General features: G+C 39.1%; 1 protein-coding gene across 1 annotated transcript in view; it reads left to right on the top strand.

The window, feature by feature from the left end:
• The first annotated feature begins 666 nt into the window (after positions 1–666).
• The window catches only part of CABCOCO1 (ciliary associated calcium binding coiled-coil 1), a 168,428-nt gene continuing 150,558 nt past the window's right edge, over positions 667–18,536 (top strand). Inside the window, exons 1-2 of the mRNA XM_052639771.1 lie at positions 667–969; positions 13,216–13,319. Coding sequence (XP_052495731.1) covers positions 667–969; positions 13,216–13,319 — 407 coding nt within the window. The remainder of the gene's footprint in view (positions 970–13,215; positions 13,320–18,536) is intronic.

Genomic DNA, 18,536 nt, shown 5'->3' with positions numbered 1-18,536 from the left:
AAAAATTAAGGCTGTTTTTCCTTCTAAACATAACAATAATATCCTAATATTTTAAAATTACTTTTTTCATGTAAAATATTAATTTCAATAATATACCTCACTTTAATATTTACGGGGGGCTTCCCTGGTGGTTCAGTCGATAAAAATCCGTCTGCAATGCAGATGTGGGTTTGATCCCTGGGTCAGGGGGATCTCCTGGAGAAAGGAATAGCAACTCGCTCCAGTATTCTTGCCTGGGAAAAATGGACAGGCTTGCCATGTATTAGTATTACACACCCACGTTTGGTGGTAGTAGTTTAGTCGCTAAGTTGTGTCTGACTCTTGCGACCCCACGGACTCTATCCCCACTGAATCACCAAGGAAGCCCCACTTCCCCGTTTACTAGTTCGTTTCAACTGCTTTTTTTCTTTTCCTTTTTTCACAAGGAAAGTCTATCTCGATTCAGTTACTCAAAGCCCTGCCATAGGCTTCCCGGGCACAGCGCCCCGCAGCGGTAGGGCCTGCTCTCCGTTCCTACAAACCTGGTCCTGACCATTTCCCGGGTGGGCATGGGGCTCGGGACCGGAAGCGGCTAAGGGTGGCCTCAGTTCCCCAGCCCATTGACCCCGGCCCCGCCCCCTCCCCGGTTGCCTAGGCGACGAGGGGCCGCAGGGCTGAGGCGGCATCATGGCGACGTTTGTGGGGACGACACCAGGGGGAACGACTCCCGCGGGAATGACTTCGACGGGAACCACACCCGAGTCGGAGGTACGCAGTCTCTGCCCGGTACCCGCGACCCCCGAGCGCCCGACCTCTCTCGCGGGCCGAGGCTGTTCCCTCGGACGCGCCCCATGCCCGAGTTGGGTGCTCGGCCCCGAGTGGGTGCGACGCCCAGGCGGCGCCGGCTCTCAGGGAGTGAAGGGGGCTCCCCAAGCCACCGACCCGCGCTCCCCTTGCCCTGTCGACCGACGCCCCTCCGTGCCCCCGGGTGTAAACTCAAAACCCCTCCATTGGACGGTTCTTTGCCCAAAAGGCCTCACAAATACGCGCTCTTCCCAGGATTCTCTACTTAAAAGGGAATTTTGAAAAATATAAGTGAGCGCGTCTCCTTTGTAAATGACTCCTAATTCTCAGATATCACAGTTCTGTTGCTCAAAAGATGTCATGGAATAATTACTCTTCATTGATAGTGGATTGATGAATATTTGAAGGCCAGTGTTTCTCGTATTATTTTACTATTTCTCTAAATAAGTAAATAGTTGATAGATCGGACAAAGGAGGAACGCCTAGAAAGTCAACCTTCCGGTTATGGCTGAGTTGCTCATTAGCACCTTGTCTTTAGGAAAAGTATTTAACATTCTTAGGCCTCCAGTGATTTCCTGTGCAAAATAAAAGATTTCTTCTCCGGCCCCTCCCAGCACTAATTCTCAATAATAAATGGGTTCTAAGTAACTGGGATTACTCAGAAGCTTTGTATCCTGAGATTTTAATTAAAAATATTTGCCAGATACTACTAAGAAATGTTTAAATCTTCACATACTGAGTCAATCATGTTATTCTAAGAAGTTTTTTCTTCAGCTTTTTTAGGACTCTGAAGGTGAATAATAATGTTATAATTAACATTGCTGGGTTGAACTCACTTATTAGTCTAAATAGCATTTATTTATTTATTTTTTGTACAGAAGATGTGTATGAGCTGCAGTTTTATAAATGAGGATAAACAGAGCCAGTAATACAGTGCCTTGCCCAGAGATACGCAAGTTATTCCCAACAGGTTCTTCCCAATACTGTATGCAGACCACTAAAGCTGCTGACTCTTCTATGAACCTTTTGAAATTAGCATACATTAAAAATACATTTTAATGTGATAAACTGGTTACTAAGCCAGTTACTCCCTTGTGATCTGTAATGTAAGTAATACAGTTTCAAATGTGGCATAGGAAATTTTCCAATTAAATCATGGTATATAAATATATACAAAAACTTTCTTGTGAGAATATACTCAGTACTTATCCATGTAACAATAATAGAAATATCCTTTATAAGTAACTGATAATTTGGAATTAATGAACCTGCACTTCAAAAAAAAAATACCCCTTAATTTTTTTTTAAGATACAAAACAAAAAACAAAAACTGTGCTCCAGGGTGAGGGGGGATCACTTTTTATAAAGGATAAGTGAAACTAATGAACCAGTTACAGACCTTAGGTGATTATCTGCCATCTTACCACAGTCATTGAGCTCTTTTGTTTAACTTCTTGGAGGAGCAGCAGGTATTCCTCATGGCAGTCATTTTGGGATATGCTTAGTCTTTTAGTTAGTAACAAACTGAAAAAGTAAAGTTGGAATTTGGACTCACTTAACTGTTCGTTTGCTAAGATTAACAGTCTGCATCTTGGAGACTTCATTTTAAAACCAGAGTTCCTGTAGTTCATGGAGAAGACAGTTGATCCTTAGTGTTGTGTCATTCATTAGAGTAAGTTCTGCCTGCCACCCATTATCCAACTCCAGTACTCTTGCCTAGAGAAGGCAATGGCAACCCACTCCAGTACTCTTGCCTGGAAAATCCCATGGAGTCTGGTAGTCTGCAGTCCTTGGGGTCGCTAGGAGTCGGACACAACTAAGCGACATCACTTTTCACTTTAATGCATTGGAGAAGGAAATGGCAACCCACTCCAGTGTTCTTGCCTGGACAGGGGAGCCTGGTGGGCTGCCGTCTATGGGGTCGCACAGAGTCAGACACAACTGAAGTGACTTAGCAGCAGCAGCCACCCATTTGTGCCCACTGTGGGTTTCAGGGGTTAGATGGAAAAGATAGCAAAAATCTCTCTTGGTGTCTCTATTCATGAGCCTACTTCTTTTCAGTTAGGTATTTAAAGGTTCTTGTAAGATGAGATTCTTTCCAGAGTTGATCCCTAGAAACCTAGCATTATAGTATTATTTCTCAATAATTTGTACCCAAATTGACTAGCCAGTGGACCATTCAGTCATCTGAGCCAAACAGTAGTGAAATACTTCTTTTTGCCAAGTTTGTTGGAAATAAAGCATACGCTTTCAATAGTCTGAGGTTTCCCACTTGTTGTTTGTTGTCAGTACCTAAAATTAAAACAACCAGTTGTCCCAATCATATAATAGGCTCTCAATAAAATTTGACAACTAATTGGAATTATAGAGGGTTTGAGGTGTGCCAGGTATAATAGTTATCATAGATCGAACTCTATAAGATAACCTTGAACAAGCAGACATGAGAAATGGCTCCAGAAAAATATTTTTATGTAACATTACATAAACTTTCTTGCCAACTTTCTGCATTTAATAGTATAGTTTTTTTAGTAACATGGGAATAAATGCCTCTTGCGTAAGGCTAAAGTTTTGGGAGAGAAACATTTAAATACAGAAAACCAGAGAAATGATGACAATCTGAAAATAAATATTTGCTACCTAAAGATCTGTAAGTGAAAGGAGTTTATAAATGCTTATAAGTTAATTTGTACGTGAGTGTGTAAATTCAGTTCATTAACTGACTTTCTTAATATCTTCAAAAATACTGTTTGGGACATGTAATCATTTAGGTATTAATACCATAATTAAAAGGGACTATACTTCAACTCTGGAGAAGGCAATGGCAACCCACTTCAGTACTCTTGCCTGGAAAATCCCATGGAGCCTGGTAGGCTGCAGTCCATGGGGTCGCAAAGAGTTGGACACGATTGAGTGGCTTCACTTTCACTTTTCACTTTCCTGCATTGGAGAAGGACATGGCAACCCACTCCAGTGTTCTTGGGCTGCCGTCTATGGGGTTGCACAGAGTCGGACACGACTGAAGTGACTTAGCAGCAGCAGCAGCAGCAGGAGCAGCATACTTCAACTCACATCAGAGACGTAAAAAGTAAATGATTGTTTCCCAGTTGGCTCAGTGGTAAAGAATCCGCCTGTAATGTGGGAGACACGGTTCAATCCTTGGGTCAGGAAGATCTCCTTGAGGAGGACATGGCCACCCACTCCAGTATTCTTGTGTGGAAAATCCCATGGACAGAGGAGCCTGGCAGGCTATGGTCAGTGGGGTCTCACAGAGTCGAACGTGACAGAAGTAACTTGGCACACATGCCCGGGCTTTGAAAACAGCCCCATCTCATTATTGGCAGGTTGGAGAGAAACACTTGGGGCTCAACCTGAGTACCAGGATGATCAGGTTCCTACGACTGGAATATCATTCAAGAGGGATTTATTGAAGCCATTCACACCACATGATATAGATAGTATAGGACAATGGACAGGATGCCAAAAAGTTGCTCAAAATATTGTTGAGAAAACATTACTCAGTCAGTTCAGTTCAGTTCAGTCGCTCAGTCATGTCTGACTCTTTTTGAGCCCATGGACTGCAGCACACCAGTCCTCCCTGTCCATCACCAATTCCCAGAGTTTACTCAAACTCATGTCCATTGAGTCGGTGATGCCATCCAACCCTCTCATCCTCTGTTGTCCCCTTCTCCTCCTGCCTTCAATCTTTCCCAGCATCAGGGTCTTTTCGAATGAGTTAGTTCTTCACATCAGGTGGCCCAAGTATTGGGGTTTCAGATTTAGCATCAGTGCTTCCAATGAAGTGAATATAGAGCATCATTTATCAAACACTTAGAACCTCTGAAAGTACTGATAGTGGGTGTGGAGGTATTCACAGATATTTGGTCTTCTAGTAAGTCTTTCATCTTACTATTAAGTTTAATAAGTCCTTCATCTTATTAAGTCTTTCAATTTCCTATCTTATTCCTATCTATTTCCTGCTTCTCCCTACTCCGTCCTCACTTTCAGGTTGCACAAATTATCTTCAATCTTTTTCTGATATTTAAAGTTTTATTTTACTAAAGTTAGGTATCTAACACAGCTAAAATTAATTTTTGATAGATGTATATTTGAAATGGGGATCTAATTTTGTTCTAGTGTGAACCATCATGCCAGTTTCATTCACTATAAATTAGCTTTTTTTAAATTCATATTGTACTGAGAGTTTTGCTGCTGAATTCTCACAAATGCCTATTTATTATTTACTTATATAATCATAATTTTATCTTTTAATTTGACTTAAAAAGTACATGAGACTTGTTAACCATCATTTATCCTTGCATTTATGAGATTAACCTTATCTTGTCATAATGATAGCTTCTTATTTTAGTACAATGCTGGATTCAACATTCAAAGATGTCACTTTTTAAAAATATTTTTAAAATTTTATGTATTTATTTATTTTGGTTATGCTGGGTCTTCATTGCTGTGCTCAGTCTTTCTCTAGTTGTGGTGAGTGGAGACTACTTTTCTGTAATAGTTGCTGTACATGGGTTTTTCATTGTGGTGCCTTTTCTTGCTGTTGTTCCACAGGTTATAGGGCTTGCCAGCTTCAGAAGTTGTGATGCATGGGTTTAGTTGCCTCACAGCATGTATCAGTGAATCAGTGATCGAACCCATTTCCGCTGCATTGGCAGGCAGATTCTTAGCCACTGGACAACCAGGGAGACCCTGAAGATATTTTAAAGTAGAATTTTTGCATCTGAGTTCATTAATGATTTTGACTTTACTCACCTTTCCGTGCTAGTTCAGGTTTTTTTATACAGACAATGCTGGTCTCTAAAAATGAATATCTACAATCTGCAATCATTAGACTAACAGAATTTATGTGTTCTGGTTGTTTAGTAGAACTTCAAGTGTAAAACTGTCTGGACATGTGACCTTTTAAAAAGTAGACTTCCAGTTTAGTTCATGTTTGTCAGGTCCATTTTTTCCTTTACCCTTGGTCAAATATAACGTATATTCCTAGAAAATCACGCGTTACCTTGTAATTTTCAAATGAATTCATTTAATGTGGTATATATTTATTTCTTCTTTAACCAGCTTTGCCCAAAATTTGTCTATTTTGTTCATTATTTTAAGGAACTAGCTCTTGCTTTTACTTATCCTTCTTTCATCTACTTTTTTTTTTTTTCTTAAATTGGCTCTTTATGGTGTCCAGCACTATAGTGATGAGAGTGAGGCACCCTCCTTGGGTACAGAATTTAAGGGATGCTAAAAAATTCCGTAGTCAAGAGAAAAAATTTAATGCAATATTTAAAAAATTAAAATAAATGCAAAAATCCATAATGGATTTAAATTCCAAGTAAAGACAGCATCATTATTACTGATCTTTGCTTTTTGCCTCAGCTCCAACATGGCTCAACACAGAGCTGCTTCTTAGTTCATTTATTTTCAGTCTTGAAGAAAGCCTTTCAGAGTGTGGAAATGGTAGACCACTCTACATTCTCTAAGGCTATGAAACCCCTCTTAGGCATCTTTGGTGAACTGTGCTGTATATTTCTTAAGTGAACATTTTTTAAGAATCTTTTAAGACATATCAGTGATGGAAACAAAGATGCGCCCAAAAGATTAAATTCTAGAAGAAAGACGTTATGTTCAAATGTGAAAAGTTTAGATGACATTAGAGAAAAAATTCACAGAAAAGATTATCTGACAAAAAATAGCAGCTTACAATTTTAATGCTTCTGGAATAACAGCTAAAATCCACCAGGTGGTGGAATAAAATGAGTTACAGTGCAGTTTAGCTCACATATTTTCCTAGTCAGAGATGTAATTTTACAGAGAAAGTGATAATTACATATTTACATTTTTATTAGCCTATTCATGAATTTTCCATTGTATCTTTAATTTTTACAAATGAGAATGTATGTATTGAAAGATTAAAGATATTTAACCATCTTACATCCTTTCTAGTGCATGGCAGTGTATAAACAAACAGAAGAAAAGCTCTCATTTAAAATAGGTCCAGGAATTCAATTTAAAACAAAAGAAAACAAAAAACCAGAGGCAAACCCTCCTACAAAATGATTATCTTAATCTATCAAGTTTTAGTAGAAGAACAAGGCACTGGTATTAGATTCCTTAGCTAGAATTATTATTGTATGAAAGATTAAGATTATACTGTTTTTTACAGTTCTTGTGTGACCTATTTTCTCCTAAAAAATTTTGAAGTCTGAGACAATTGATCTGAATGTGTGTATATCTTTCATGTATATCTTTATTCATTTTTAATAATGATAACAATTGTGTTTGTATTAAAACATATCAAAAGATGTTTTAACATGAATCCAATTTTAGGTTCAAAAGTCTTGCTGTTAAGTCACAGAATTCATCAATATATTAAAGGCATCATGATATTTCCAAATCTACATACGGCTTTTCATCATGTTCCATCATCTAACAATGTCATCACAGGATGAAGATGAATTCAGACACAGGTTAATTAACAACCTTTGTTGACCTAACTAGAAACTTCAGAATTCTCAAAAGAAATAAAATATTGAATGACTGTCCCTGAGGAATTTACAACCTAGTTGAACTGATAGTACAGTAATAATTATAGTTTAATGCTGATAATAAAAAATGCATGTAACTAACAAATATTTAAACAAATGTATACAATATATTATAAACTAAAATACTATCCTGTCTAAACCCTGCATGCATTTAATTCAGTTTATAAGCACCTGAGTGCCTACTAGGTGCAAAGTATTATATTAGGTACTAAAATATTTTTTCTTCTTGAATTTATAATCAAATGGATGACCTAGTTTAGGTTAGTTTGCTGACTCTATACTAAATAAAGATAGTTAATAAAATAGCATATTTTACTTTTCAATTAGATTTTTAAAAATAAAATATAATAACCTAATATTAAATTATAAACATTAAACTGATTATTATTTCCAGTGAGTGTTAGCTTTGCAGTTTTCTATTCTTGAAAAAGAATAAAGAAAATTTGGGATGTAATCTTATTAACTATAGCAAAAAGTTTCTTGCTGTTCTTATTTATTGGAGTTCATTGACATGGAAGGAGGATAAATAACTGTTGAATTAAAAACATTTGCCCCACTCTCACCCAAATCTCACAATACTTTTTAAAGATTTATTTATTTTTAAAATTTTAAAGTTTAGTTGGGCTTCCCTGGTGGCTCAGATGGTAAAGAACCCACCTGTGATATAGGAGACCTGCGTTCTATCCCTGGGTTGGGAAAATCCCCTGGAGGAGGGCATGGCAACTCAGTCCAGTATTCTTGCCTGGAGAATCCCCATAAACAGAGAAGCCTGGCGGGCTACACTCCATGGGGTTGCAAAGAGTCGGACACAACTGAGTGACTAAGAACAGCACAGCACATAGTTGATTTACAATATGTTGATTTCTTTTGTGCAGAGAAGTGACTCCTTATACTTGTATATATTATTTTTAACATTCTTTTCTATTATGTTTTGTCACAGGATACTGAATATAGTTCTCTGTGCTACACAGTAGGATATTATTTTTTATTCATTCTGTGTATAATAGTTTGCCTCTGCTAATCCCAAACTCCCAATCCTTCCCTCCCAACCTCTCCTCCTGTTTGGTAACCACAAGTCTGTTATCTGTATCTGTGAGACTTTTTGTTTCATAGATATATTGATTGTGTCATATTTTAGATTCCACATGTAAGTGGTGTCATAGGATATTTGTCTTTCCGACTTTCTTAACTTAGGATGATAATCTCTAGATCTATCCCTGTTGCTGCAAATGGAATAATTTCATTTTTTTTTAATGGCTGAGTAATGGATGACTCTACATATGAACATCACCAGATGGTCAACACTGAAATCAGATTGATTATAATCTTTGCACCCAAAGATGGAGAAGCTCTATATAGTCAGCAAACACAAGACTAGGAGCTGACTCTGGCTCAGATCATGAACTCCTTATTACAGAATTCAAACTTAAATCGAAGAAAGTAGGGAAAACCACTAGACCATTCAGGTATGACCTAGATCAACTCCCTTATGATTATACACTGAAAGCGGCAAATAGATTCAAAGGATTAGATCTGATAGACAGTGCCTGAAGAACTGTGGGCGGAGGTTCATAACATTGTACAGGAGGCTGTGATCAAGATAATCCCAAAGAAAGAGAAATGCAAAAGGGCAAAATGGTTGTCTGAGAAGGCCTTACAAATAGCTGAGAAGAGAAGCGAAAGGTAAAGGAGAAAAGAAAAGATATATCCATCTGAATGCAAAGTTCCAAAGAATAGCAGGGAGAGATAAGAAAGCCCTCCTCAGTGATCAGTGCAAAGAAAGAGAGGAAAACAATAGAATGGGAAAGACTAGAGATCTCTTTAAGAAAATTAGAGATACAAAGGGAACATTTCATGCAATGATGGGCACAATAAAGGACAAACAGTATGGACCTAACAGAAGCAGAAGATGTTAAGAAGAGGTGGCAAGAATACACAGAACTATACAAAAAGGATCATCATGCCCAGATACCATGATGGTGTGATCACTCACCTTGAGACAGACATCCTGGAATGCAGAGTCAAGTGGGCCTTAGGAAGCATAATTATGAACAAAGCTAGTGGAGGTGATGGAATTCCAGTTGAGCTATTTCAAATCCTAAAGGATGATGCTGTGAAAGTGCTGCATTCAGTATGCCAGCAAATTTGGAAAGCTCAGCAGTGGCCACAGGACTGGAAAAGGTCAGTTTTCATTCCAATCCCAAAGAAAGACAATGCCAAAGAATGTTCAAACTACTGCACAGTGCATTCATCTCACATAGTAGCAAGGTAATGCTCAAAATTCTCCATGCTAGTCTTCAACAGTGTGTGAATTGAGAACTTCCAGATGTACAAGCTGGATTTAGAAAAGGCAGAGAAACAAGAGATCAAATTGCCAACATCCATTGGATCATAGAAAAAGCAAAAGTATTCCAGAAAAACATCTACTTCTGCTTCATTGACTATGCCAAAGCCTTTGACTGTGTGAATCATGACAAACTGGAAAATTCTTCAAGAGATGGTAATACCAGACCACCATGCATAGCTACAGGTCAAGAAGCAACAGTTAAAGTCGAACATATAACAATGGACTGATTCCAGACTGGGAAAGGAGTAAGTCAAGGCTGTATATTGTCACCCTGCTTATTTAACTTCTATGCAGAGTACATCATGCAAAATGACTTACTGGATGAAGCACAAGCTGGCATCAAGACTGTCAGGAGAAATATCAATAACCTCAGATATGCAGATGACACCACCCTTATGGCAGAAAGCAGAGAAAAACTAAAGAGCCTCTTGATGAAAGTGAAAGAGGAGAGTGAAAAAGCTGGCTTAAAACTCAACATTCAAAAAACTAAGATCATGGCATCCAGTCCCATCACTTCATGGCAAATAGATGGGGAAACAATGGAAACAGTGAGAGACTTTATTTTATTTGGCTCCAAACTCACTGCAGATGTTGACTACAGCCATGAAATTAAGACGCTTACTCCTCGAAAGAAAAGTTATGACCAACCTAGACAGCATATTAAAAAGCAGAGACATTACTTTGCCAACAAAGGTCCATCTAGTCAAAGCTGTGGTTTTTCCAGTAGTCGTATATGGATGTGAGAGATGGACCATAAAGAAAGCTGAATGCTGAAGAATGGATGCTTTTGAAGTATGGTGTTGGAGAAGACTCTTGAGAGTCCTTGGACTGCAAGGAGATGAAACCAGTCAATCCTCAAGGAAGTCATTCCTGAATATTTGTTGGAAGCACTGATGCTGAAGATGAAGCTCCAATAGTTTGGCTACCTGATGCGAAGAGTTGACTCACTGGAAAAGACCCTGATGCTGGGCAAGATTGAGGACAGGAGGAGAAGGGGACGACAGAGGATGAGATGGTTGGATGGCATCACTGATTCAATGGACAGGAGTTTGAGCAAGCCTCAGGAGTTGGTGATGGACAGGGAAGCCTGGCTGGCATGCTGTAGTTCATGGGGTTGCAAAGAGTTGGACACAACTGAACTGAACTGAATAGAGTATATGAGTTTGCTCCTTTGGTCAGGAAGTCTCCCCAGAGAAGGGAATGGCTACCCACTTCAGCATTCTTGCCTGAAAAATTCCATGGACAGAGGAGCCCAGTGGGCTACAGTTCATGGGGTTATAAAGAGTTGGATACAACTGAGCATACACTCATGGCAACTCTATTTTTAATTTTTTGAGTAACCTCCCCACTATTTACATAATGGTTACACCATTTACCTTCCCACCAACCGTGTTTGAGTTACCTTTTCTCCACATGGTCTCCAGCATTTGTTATTTGTAGACTGTTTAATGATGGCCATTCTGACTGGTATAAATCTCATAATCTTTGATTTTCATGAAGCTCCTGGTATCTTATCACTTTCTCAGTCTCCATTTCCATCCTCCATTCACAGTTCACTTTATGCTCTGGCTCTGGGCAGTTTCATTCATTCTCCTACTTGCAGTGACTCCTAAACCAATATCTGTAAAATTGACCTTGTGACTCTAGCATTTCTAATTAATCTCTAAACATTTCTTGCTATTCATATTCCACCTAAAATTCAACCACTGAAACCAAACTCATCATCTTGCCTTCTTAAAGGCCTCATCTTCTAAATCTCTTATTTCTTTTGGTGTAATAAGAGTGTTTATGTGTTAGTTGCTCAGTCGTGTCCAACTCTCTGTGACTCCATAGACTGTGTCCATGGAATTCTTTTGGCAAGAATATTGGAGTGGGTTGCCATTCTCTTCTTCAGGAGATCTTCCCTCCCAGGGATCAAACCCGCATCTCCCACATTGCAGGTAGATTCTTTACCATCTGAGCCATCAGGGAAGCCCAATAAGAGAGCCTTGTATGTTTTTATGGATTGTACTCTGTACAAAACGACTCAGCTGAGAATTGAGCAGAAGGTGGAACTATTCTGTTCACAAGCGGTGCACTTGGGTGCAGGGCTGTGTCAGCCTTACATCTTTTAATACTTCTCTACCCAGAGAGGATTCTTTTGTCTGGTTTGTGCATGGGGGCATATTTGCTTTTGGAGGCCCTGAGTCTCAATACCTTTTTCTTCTAGTCACCTATTTCAGAAACTCAGACTCTGCATTCATTCTTCTCTCTTTTTAGTCCCCCATATATATGTTGCATTTATCCTTATCCATTTTCATGCACACTGCTAGAAGCCCAGTGTACCCAATGCTTCATTCCTGAACTGTTCTAATAATTTTTTCATTTAACTCTTCCTTTTTATCCTTGCTCTGTTCCTGTCTTTCCTTCACCCTGCTACAGATTACCCTTCATTGATGCATAGTTTTATTTTGTCATTTCACTGCTCAAAAACGTCACAGTCCATTTCTGTATTAAGAACAAACTCTTCTGTCATTCTTCCAATAGCCATGGTCCAAAATATGTATGGTGACTTGGGCAGTATCTTGTGTCTTGTAATTGCTTAGTAAATATTTGTTAAATTATTTAAGATCTCCTGTGATATTTTTCCAATGCCCACCTTCCACTTAGGTTCAACTTGTACTCTGTGTGTATGCTTGGCACCACTGTGAATTACTGATACTCACAGAACTGGTACCCAACTATCCTGCATTTATCACCTTGGTGTTGCTGATTCATTCACCTGCGGCACTATCCACGTTCATTCTCCGAAAATCTATTCCTTTCTTTAGACTTTCTTTGTCCTGTTTTTGTCCTTGTCCCTTCCTTCCTTTAGACTGGATGACAGCTATTTTCTAAATTTTAATCTATTTACTTATTTTTGGCTGCACTGGATCTTTGTTGCTTTCTGTGGGCTTTCTCTAGTTGCTGCAAGCTCAGGCCACTCTCTAGTTGTGGCCACTGGCTTCTCATTGTGGTGGCTTCTTTTGTTGTGGAGCACAGGCTCTAGGGCATGCAGGCGTCAGCAGCTGAGGGATATGGGCTTAGTTGCTCTGCAGCATATGGAATCTTCTTGGACCAGGGATCAAATTTGTATCCCCTACATTGGCAGGCAGATTCCTATCCACTGTGCCATCAGGGAAGTCCTGAATGACACTTTTATTATGGTTCACTTACAATTTTATTTTCTTGTTTTAAAATCATCTTCGGTTTATTCCTTCCATAAGATGTTGAGCTTCTTGAGGGTAACAAGTCTTTGTTGTCTTTGCCTCCTCTTGTACCCTAGGTTCAAAGAGGAATATATAGATATTCAAAAATGTTTGTTAGTTGAAAACCATCACCCAGTTTTAAATATGCACAGAGGACAGATTGACTAACCATTCAGCTTTGTAGAAGAGATACCATTACTTAAAATTTTTTTCCTGATAGCAGTAGACAAAAGAACAGATTTTGGTATTATTAGGATTAATATGTGAAATGTGATTGAAATAATTATTCCATTTTTTTTGGTAGAAAGATGCTGAATTCCAGGAACATGAAAAGATTCTGTCTCCAGATTTTCTTTCAGTTGCCCAGATCACTGAAATACTAGCAGAGGATGTAGATGGAGTTCAACAGTAAGTACTTTGATATCACAACCAAATATGGAACAGTTCTAGTTCTACATCTATAAATGGAATAATATGTTATTACACATTTTTAAACCTTTTTTCAAAATATGTGTTATTATATTGTGCACACATATATATATATCCAGACTCTGGAACACAAAAGTTCTCAAACTGACTTTTTGCACTGCTCAGCAGTCTTCTTTATGGGAGAAGTGGATTTCAAACCAACTTGTTATCTTAACACAGAATAGGGATTTATTGTTAAAAACAACCATTAGCATATGACATCTTCTTTTCTCTTTCATTTGTAAAACCGACAGTATACATAAGAACCTCTAGGTCTTCCGTCTCATCATGACAAGAGTAAGATGTATATTCTGTAATATTAATAGTCAGTACATGTATAATTTTGGTAATCTGGAATATTAGCCATCCACCTGTGATTTTTATTGGATACGAAGCTATACTAAGTATTCTAACCTCATACATTTTGTTTAAATATGGGAATATAACTGAATCTATAGGCATCAGTTCTAATACAGGTACATCTTATTTTTAAAGCCATTGATTTCTACAGTAGATCATTTACTTAGAACTCTTTAGATATACTCAGATATATTCACCACACAAATGCCTAAATGGTGTTTTTAGTAACATTCATTTTAAAAATTATCTCACTCTAATAATGGAAACCTGATTAGTTGTAATATATGGAGAGTGGGAATGATGTGATGATGTTCTGGACTGTAATGTTCCAGGGTAAGATTTCTGTAGGCCAGTCATCTGGATGCAAGCAGAGTGTTGTAAACCATAATGGCAAATAGAAAATGACTCTGTCAGTGGTTATCATTTGCAGATCATAATATAAAATATTATGGAATAGAGGTGATTTACGGCTGAGAAGGAAATATGACAGATTTAATGGGTGGAGGAGAAGTTTGAGAAGGGAAAGCATATTAAGAGCAGGCAAATGACACTGACAGGCCTTTTCCTGAGATGCTCTTCACCTGCACTGCCTTTAAATCCTGCTAGAAATTTTGGTGGTCTGTGATTTGGCCATACAGCTTACTATCTGCATCTTTAGAAGTGTGAGTCAAAAATTTCATAGATACCAAGTAAGAATTTCAAGGTCATTTTACCAGTTTTATAGAAACAGATACTCTTTGGGAATTCTTATTTTTTAGTGCCAGAATTAATTAGAAAAATTCATTTATTGTATTAATATCACTGATTACTTAAGTCAGCCATATTATTTTGGACTTCTAGGTAACCCCAAATGTTGTCATTGAAATGTAAAAAATAGATATTTAATACTAGGCAGATAGAGTAATATGATGTCAGTGACACATTTAATATAGTTTATAGTTTATAATTTAATTGTATTGAATAGTAAATAAAATATATTGTTTAAAAATAGTTAATAAAACTTATTGCACAAATGCTTTTTAGACTTACGTATTTCTCATCACATCTTAATTGTACTGTTTATATAACAACCTTTTTGACAATTTTTTCAATTATTGTCTCTTTTTTGTTAAATATCTAATTTCTAAAAGTATTTTTCATCTCTAAGAGGTGGGATCTAGGAGAAAGTAAATGATTCAAGGAGTGATACAGAAGTTAGCAACATAGAAACAACCCAAGCTAAACAGCAGGTTGACCTAAAAGGTCATTCTTTCAGGATATGTCACTGACCATCTGATTAATAGAATTCACCTGAAGTAATCTCAGATTATAGGACATCAATTTTGGATAAATGACTTCAGTGTTATGCCAGGAACCATTTCTTAGCAGAGTAATTTTCTTGAGATATTTTTACATGATTTTTTTAACAGTTATCCTGAAATATTTGCAATCAGTTGTTCACTTTCCATTTAAAATAGCATTATTATAAGTTGGGATTATATACCTTTCAAAATGACAGAAATATAATTGAAGTATCCTGTCACCAACTGGCAAAAGTATGCCCAAAACCATACAATCTAGGAAGCTAAGAAAATGAAAGTGTTAGTCACTCGCTCCTATCTGACTCTTTGCGACATCGTGGACTGTAGTCCACCAGGCTCCTCTGTCCATGGAATTCTCCAGGCAAGAATAGTGGAGTGGGTAGCCATTACTCTCTACAGGGAATCTTCTTGACCCAAGAATCAAGCCAGGTCTCCCACATTGTAGGCAGATTCTTTACCATCAGAGCCACTAGGGAAGCCCCTGCAAAGCTATAGTGAAGTGAAGTCCTTCAGTTGTGTCCGACTCTCTGCGACACCATGGACTGTTGCCTACCGGGTTCCTCCATCAATGGGATTTTCCAGGCAAGAGGCTGGAGTGGGATGCCATTTCCTTCTCCGGAAGATCTTCTCAACCCAGGGATTGAACCCGGGTCTCTCACATTGTAGGAAGATGCTTTACCGTCTGAGCCACCAAGGAAGTCCTGCAAAGCTATACACCTACTTAAATAAATTATAGGACATCAGCACATTCCCTTACCTTTTAACATTAAAAATTTTGCTCCATAAAAGCAACCAATCAAATGAAACTTTAAAGTATCATTAAAATATATTTCTTGAATATACTTCAAGCAAGGATAAATATCTAGGTACATTTCTCATCTCCTAACTGCTGTCATTCATGTTTTCATGTAACCCTGATTTTATGTACAGATCCATGCAAATCCCTTTTGAAAAAAAGATAAAGACTAAATTGAAAATAACTATTTAAACATAGAAATAGCGTGGAGTGATCTTTTAATAACCTTTCTATAACTGGTTTCCATGAGCTGTTCAGCTCTTGCCTTAAGGCTTATTTCTGCATGTCATCATATTCAAAAAATGAAAGGTATTCCAATTTCAAGAGCATACAAGAATAATGTAATATTTTCACTGAAATTCTTGGTGAGATAAAGTAGGTAGTTACATCACCTATCACTATAGCAAAACTTCCTAGATCACTATTAAGCATCTTTTTCTTTCCCTACATTCTCCTGTGCTACATCAGTGGCCGTTTCACTATTCTCCTCTGTCCCCTCTCCCTTTATCGCTAGAGGAAAAGCTTACAAATGCCAGTAAAATGCATGGAAACTTTACATTCAAACCGCAGCTGTATCTTGTTCCCAGCGTCTCCCTGCATAGTTTCCTTTGGAGTGAAATAACTAAGAGAATAGAAATGTTAAATATTTAGCCTGCAGCTCAAGTTGAAGGTTAAGATTTGAATGGTACTTAGGGAAAGCAACAGAGGACACATTAGGGAAAAAGAGAGCAAAAGTGGAGGGACCTCAAGGAGATTTCACCAAAATATTCTCAGGCAGTTGTCTATTAATATACAGTTAAAACATTCAAAAAATAATGTAAAGCAAAGGACACATGCAGCTATTTAGGTCAGATATTTAATTGAAAAAATAACATGCAGATTGCAGATGAAGAATACATTTGGAAGGAAAACTAACTTCCGGAAACAAAAAATCGTTAGACAAAGCTGATGTTTAAAGAGGACATTGATTCCATAAAACAAGAGATAAAAAAGAGATTATAAAATATGTTAAAAAGGAGCTGTTAGGACTAAGACAAGAAACTACAGTAAAAAATAAATCCTGGGGAACAAGATGGCGGAGGAGTAGGTGGACGTGGTGTACATCTCTCTCCACGGATACCTCAGAAATACACCTTTAGACACAGAAGTGCATGCAGAACATCAGCTGAGAGCAGACAGGAGTACCTGCCCAGAGGAAAAGAATATATGGAACAATGCAAAACTCGGTAGAACGAAAGAACTAGGGGGAAAAACAGGAGTGTTAGCAGGACTGGGTTTGCCCTCGGTGTGTGGGGGAACTGAAGCAGGCGTCCAGTCCCCACAGGGGCAATTGTCTGAGTCAGAGGAGAAACATTTAAGGCTGACAGTGAAACAGCTGATCTATGGAAGCCTAAATGGAATGAGAATCAGACAGTCCTCGCCACAGCCGTACATACCCCGGAAAGGGACAAGGGTACCCTGGAAGGTGCAGCGCCTGGGAGCTGGAGTTTGGGGAGTGTGGAGCGATCCCAGGGCAGAGGCTGCTGTTGACTGCAGAGAGACCAATTGAGGGGAGGTGAGGGAGGAGATTGTGATGGGAAATGCCTGTAGAGGAAAGCCAGGCAGCCATGGAAGCAAGGCGATACTGCTGAGTCACACATAGGGGGTGGAGCCATCACTATAGCCTTTCTTTCTCCACAGGCCAGCATTGGCAGCTGAACAATACAGAGGCTGGCCCATCAAATGCCTGATGCACTGAACTACAGAGCAGGACCCCACCCGGTTGCTCCTTTAAGTGCCTGACACGCTGATCTACAGAGTAGAACCCCAGCTAGGGGGGCCCCTCTATGTGCGTGATGCAACAAACAACAGAGAAGGACCGCAGCAAGGGAGCCCTCTAAGTGCCTGAATGGGCGGAGCTACAGAGAAAGGCTAGCCAAAGAGGCCTTTCGATTGCCAGCTTAAAAAATGCTTAAAAAAAAGACTCTGATAGGGCCATACTCCTGTGGCGGAAGCAGTCCGTGTCCCTGCACACTTGGCACTGCCAGGGTCCCCACGAGCCAAGCAGCTGCACGACTACCTTCACGCTCAACTCTCATTGGGGCAGAGCTGCCACAGGCATAAAAAGCCTTGCATCTGTGCGGGCAAGGTCACCTGGGTAGTATCCAACTCTTAGGTGACCCTGTAGACTGTGGCCTGCCAGGCTTCTCTGTCAGGGAAGGAGGTTCTCCAGGCAAGAACACTGGAGTGTATTGGCCAGTAGTGGTTGCTGTACCCTTCTAGAGCACAATATTTCCTGCTGCCCTAGCCACCAACTCCCCTGAGTACCTGGTGCTGCCAGAAGCCCTGCAACCCAAGCAGCTGCACCACCTCCACACCTCACAGGGGCAAACCCAAGTCCTCCCGGGCAGCCTCAGAGCAAACCCCAGTGGACGACCCTCATACAGAGGTGGAAATAAAACCACAGTAGAAACCCAGGGACAGGGTGGCTAAGGAAGAAGACCCAAAACCTTCCCACCAGCTCTACAAGCTGCAGACTGAATCCACACAATCAACTAGGCAGACTATATCTATGGAATATATAAAAGATCATTGAGAGCTCCCACAAAAGAAAACATGCTAGTACTGATAGCTGTGGACACTGGAGGCAAGAACACACAGGAGAAGCACCAGTTTAGAATCTGAGCTGCCCCAACAGCAGGTCTAGAGATAGCACAGTGT

Source organism: Budorcas taxicolor, chromosome 5 (genome assembly GCF_023091745.1).
Source record: "Budorcas taxicolor isolate Tak-1 chromosome 5, Takin1.1, whole genome shotgun sequence".
NCBI lineage: Eukaryota > Metazoa > Chordata > Mammalia > Artiodactyla > Bovidae > Budorcas > Budorcas taxicolor.
The sequence above is the reverse complement of the archived record's forward strand: the minus strand, read 5'-3'. Positions and strand labels throughout refer to the sequence as shown.